The 4,876-nt window shown below is 35.4% G+C and overlaps 1 protein-coding gene across 1 annotated transcript; it reads left to right on the forward strand.

Annotated features, from left to right (window-relative positions):
- Window positions 1–1,413: 1,413 nt before the first annotated feature.
- Window positions 1,414–2,376, forward strand: LOC103599201 (putative olfactory receptor 2B8). The gene has a single exon (XM_008583305.1). It carries the CDS (start codon window positions 1,414–1,416, stop codon window positions 2,374–2,376), a length of 963 nt encoding a protein of 320 aa, XP_008581527.1.
- Window positions 2,377–4,876: the final 2,500 nt, after the last annotated feature.

A 4,876-nucleotide genomic window follows, 5' to 3' on the forward strand; every position in this document is an offset into this window, starting at 1 on the left:
TGTATTCATGAAAAATGCTAAGAGAGTGGTTAAATGTTCTCACCACAAAAATAATGAGTATGGGAGGTAACACATATACTAATCAGCTAGCTTTAGTCATTTCACAATGTGTATATACTTCAAAATGCCATGTTGTACACAATAAATACATAAAATTTTACCTGTCAATTCAAAAAATATAGATTGTTATTACTGCCCAAGATTCTACAATAAATGGTGAATGAAAGAATTACACAAGACTATATCTTGAAAATAAAAATTATTTAAAAATGAAGTTAAATGCTATATTTAACTGATTGTTAAAGCCTTTCAATAAGATCGCTTTATTTTTATTATTATTTTAATAGTAATACTTATATAGTTCATAGTTCAAAGTTTGAATAAAACATTCTCATTGAATTATATGTTTTACAAATAAGGAAAATGAAGCATATAGACAGTGACTGTGTGTATGTGAATGTGTATGTGTGCATGACATATATTTGGTAATTGCCAAATCCAAGACAAACATCAGAGAATTTAAAAAATATTCTTCACAGCTTTTTCCACTTTGCTACAGAAAATCCAGTGTGTAGGTATAGTTTTCCAGAAAACTGAAGATTTTATGAAACTGAAGCTTAATTACAGGAAAGCCTACTTTGAGAATTTTTCTCCTTAAAGGTGTGGTTAAATGGGGAATAGTGAGACCATACATAGAAACTACAAACATTTTTATGGTTTATGTTTTTTCATATAAATATATATTATTTGATACAATATAAATGTGTTCCTGATTTAAGCAAAATAAATGAAAATTTTTGTGATATTAGTTCAAATCATGATAACTCCTACTAATTATCTGTTGGCTAAATACCAACATAAATTAATTCCATGAGTTTATTTCCTCAGGTCCTTGAAGTTTTATCCATATTAACTTAATTACAAAAAGCAGAAAGGATAATCTGTCTTTACTAACTGATAGCGCCTTTTATTGAGGGTACTTTCCATCTTCTATAACAGAAATGCATTAAAAGTCAGCAAGAAAGCAAATGGAACTGAAAGGAGTGAAGTTAGAAAACATACTGAGTAAATTAGAGACTTAATGAAGGTCTAATGAAATGTCCATTTCTATCAGTCTTAACAGATTCAACACCTTTGTACAACAAATATTTTGTAATACATCTTTACTGTCTTTGCTTTTGTAAAACCTCATGATTTTGTAAAAATCATGGATGAAAATATTATTGGTAAAATACAGATGCAGTATTGTTTATGGGTACTTTTCTGAGGTCATAAAAGGCAATATTTTAATGATTTTATTTGTTTCATCATCCCCTATTGCATGCAGGTTCATGAGCCAACCTGAAGTTCTAAGCACAGGATAACCAGGCTCCCCAAATTCTGGTGTTGGTGTTTCCAGCAAGTAGTACAACAATGATAAGATTCAATAACACCTTCCATCGCCCCAGTGGCTTTGTTCTGGTAGGTTTCTCTGAATGGCCCAGACTAGAAATGGTTCTTTTGGGGGCCATCTCCATCTTCTACATACTGACACTCCTTGGGAATTCAACCATCATTATCTTGTCCCGCCTTGATCCCAGACTCCACACACCCATGTATTTCTTTCTGGCTAATCTCTCCTTTTTGGATCTCTGCTATACAACTTCTACTGTCCCCCAGATGCTGATAAATATACAGAGCCATTGGAGAAAGATTAGCTATGAGGGATGCATAGCTCAACTTTTCATCTTCCTTGGTCTAGGATCCACTGAATGTGTGCTTCTCTCAGTAATGGCCTTTGATCGTTATGTAGCTATCTGCCACCCTCTCCGTTACATGGTCATCATGCATTCTCGGCTGTGCCGACAACTGGCAGCTGTGGCTTGGGTAACAGGTTTCAGCAACTCCTTGGTACAGACAGTGTTGACTTTCTTGTTACCTCTGTGTGGTCAATACCAGGTGGAGAATTTCTTCTGTGAGGTAAGTGCCATTCTTCAGTTGTCATGCATTGACACATGGATCAATGAAGTGGAGATGTATGCAGCTGTGGTGGTCATAAAGGTTATCCCCGTTGGATTAATTCTGTTCTCTTACATCAACATTGTCAGAGCAGTAGTAAGGATCCAATCCTCTGAAGGTCGCAAGAAGGCCTTCAACACATGTGGGTCTCATCTGCTGGTGGTCCTTATGTTCTATGGCTCTGCCATTAGTGGCTATGCATATATGGCACCCAAAAGCAATGCAGCCAAATTGAAGGGCAAGCTTCTTGCTCTCTTCTATGGACTCATAACTCCAATGCTCAACCCGCTCATCTACACCTTGAGAAATAAAGATGTTAAGGGAGCAGTAAAGAAGTTACTAGGAAGAGAACAAGAGCAAGGGTGGAACATGGCTTAGGAGAATGCAGTCCTCACACAATTCACATTCCACACTTCTTAATGCCTAATCAGGGAAGTGCAAATTAAAACCACAATGAGGTATCATCTCACCCAGTTAGAATGGCTGCTATCAACAAGACAGAGAATACCAAATGCTGGCAAGGATGCAGAGTAAAAAGGGAACCCCCCCCTCATTGTTGGTAGCAATGTAAATTGGCAAAGCTATTATGGAAAATGGTATGGAGGCCCCTCAGAGAACTAAAAATAGATCTACCTTATGACCCAGCTATTCCACTACTGGGTATATATCCAAAGGAAATGAAATCAATATATCAAAAAGACATCTGCACTCCCATGTTCATTGCAACACACTTCACAATAGCCAAGAGATGGAATCAACCTAAATGCCTATTGATGGATAAATGGATAAAAGAACTAGTATATATACACAATGGAATACTATTCATATATATATATATACTATCCCTATAGTTATATGTGTGTGTGTGTGTATATATATAAAAGATATCATTTGCAACAATGTTGATGGAACTGGAAACCATCATGTTATGTGAAGTAAGTCAGACACAGAAAGACAAATACTGCATGATCTCAATCATGTGGAATATGGGGGGGGAAAAGTGGTTCTCATAGAAGTAGAGAGTAGAATAACAGTTAGCAGAGGCCAGGAGGGGAGGGTGACTTGGAGGGGAGATGAAGTGGTGGACTAACAGGTACAAAATTATGCTATCTACCCTAAGTGAATCATAGTGCAGTATATGCATGTATTGAAACAACACACTGTGTCCCACAAAAACATGCAAGTAAATATTCTTTTAAAATACATGAAAAGATTCATATTATCTTTTAATTTCATTTTTCCACAAACTTTTTAAAGTACCCTCATATATTTAAGCCAATGCTTAAAAGACATATGACTATTTAAAGCAAAAATTATTACACTGTATTGTGAAGTTTATAGTGTATATTGATATAATTATATGACAGCACTAGTATAAAGGTGAGTTAATAAAACTATACTATTACAAGTGTCGTGTATTTTACTGGTTGTAGTTTGATGTTATCTTAAGTAGACTGTGAAAAGTTAAAGATGCATGTTCCAGCTCTTACATCAACAGTAAAAATTAATACAAAGAAATATAGCTAAAAAGCCACTAGAAGAATTAAAGCCATAAACTAAAAATTATTAACTTGACATGAAGATAGGAAAGGAGAAAAATAAACGAGAAAGCTATGTCGCAAATAGCAAAATGCCAAACCAAAATCCAGCCATATAAATAATCACATTTAGGGCTGGCCCAGTGGCGCACTGGAGAGTGTGTCGCCTGGGAGCGTGGCGGCGCTCCCGCCGAGGGTTCGGATCCCATGTGGAGACCGGTTCCCGCTCACTGGCTGAGCGTGGTGCGGGCGCAACACCGAGGGTTGCGATCCCGTTGCCGGTCCCCAGTACGGGCGCGACACCGAGGGTTGCGATCCCGTTACCGGTCAGTAAAAAAAAGACAAAAAGGAAAAAAAAAAAACATTCAATGTAAACAGACTAAAATTACAAAAAAAGGAAAACTGTCAGACTAGATAATAAAACAAGACCAATTAGATGTTACCTATAAGAAACACATTTTAAATACAAATGTAAAAATAGACTGAAAGTTAGAGTGGAAAAAGATATGCCGTGTAAATACTACTAATAAGGAAACTGAGATGTTTATATTAACACAAGAAAGAAATAGACTTTAAGACAAGGAGTGTTGCTAGAGACAAAAAAGGAATTTTTTTAAATGATAAAAGTCAGTATCACAAGAAGACGCAGGTATAAATGTATAAGTGCCTAACATCAGAACTGCAAAATAGACAAAGTATAAACTGGCAGAACTGAGAAATAAATAGACAAATTAACAATTATATTTGGGTATCAATACTCCTCTCTCATTAACTGATAAACAAGCAAAAATTATATTTTAAAAAGTCAAAAATTATATAAGACACCTAAACCTCAATATGAACCAACTTGACCTAAATGACATTTATAAATACCACATCAACCAAGAGTAAAATAGATAATTTTGTTAAAAAAAAAAAAACATATTCTGGGCTCTAAAACAAGTCTCAATAAATGTAAAGGGATTGAAATCATAGAGAACCTTTTCCTTTGCACATGACTTGGTTTCATGACTTACTATAAAGCTCAAGTAGGACTGGACACAGACTTCATGAATACGACCCCAAAAGCACGGGCAAACAAAGGAAAAATAAACAAATGGGATTATATCAAACTAAAAAGCTTCTGCACAGCAAAAGAGACAATTAACAGAGTTAAAAGACAACCAACAGTGTGGGAGAAAATATTTGCAAAATATACATCTGACAAAGGATTAATATCCAGAATATACAAGGAACTCAAACAACTTCACAAGAAAAAAACAAGCAACCGAATTAAAAAATGGGCAAAAGAGCTAAGTAGGCATTTCTCTAAGGAAGATATACAAATGGCCAACAGACAT

The sequence above is a fragment of the Galeopterus variegatus genome, unplaced genomic scaffold (assembly GCF_000696425.1).
Source record: "Galeopterus variegatus unplaced genomic scaffold, G_variegatus-3.0.2 Scaffold2884, whole genome shotgun sequence".
Taxonomy (NCBI): domain Eukaryota; kingdom Metazoa; phylum Chordata; class Mammalia; order Dermoptera; family Cynocephalidae; genus Galeopterus; species Galeopterus variegatus.

Bases quoted from the DNA above. Each gene is read 5' to 3' on its own strand.
- LOC103599201 (XM_008583305.1), top strand. From the start codon at position 1,414: ATGATAAGATTCAATAACACCTTCCATCGCCCCAGTGGCTTTGTTCTG.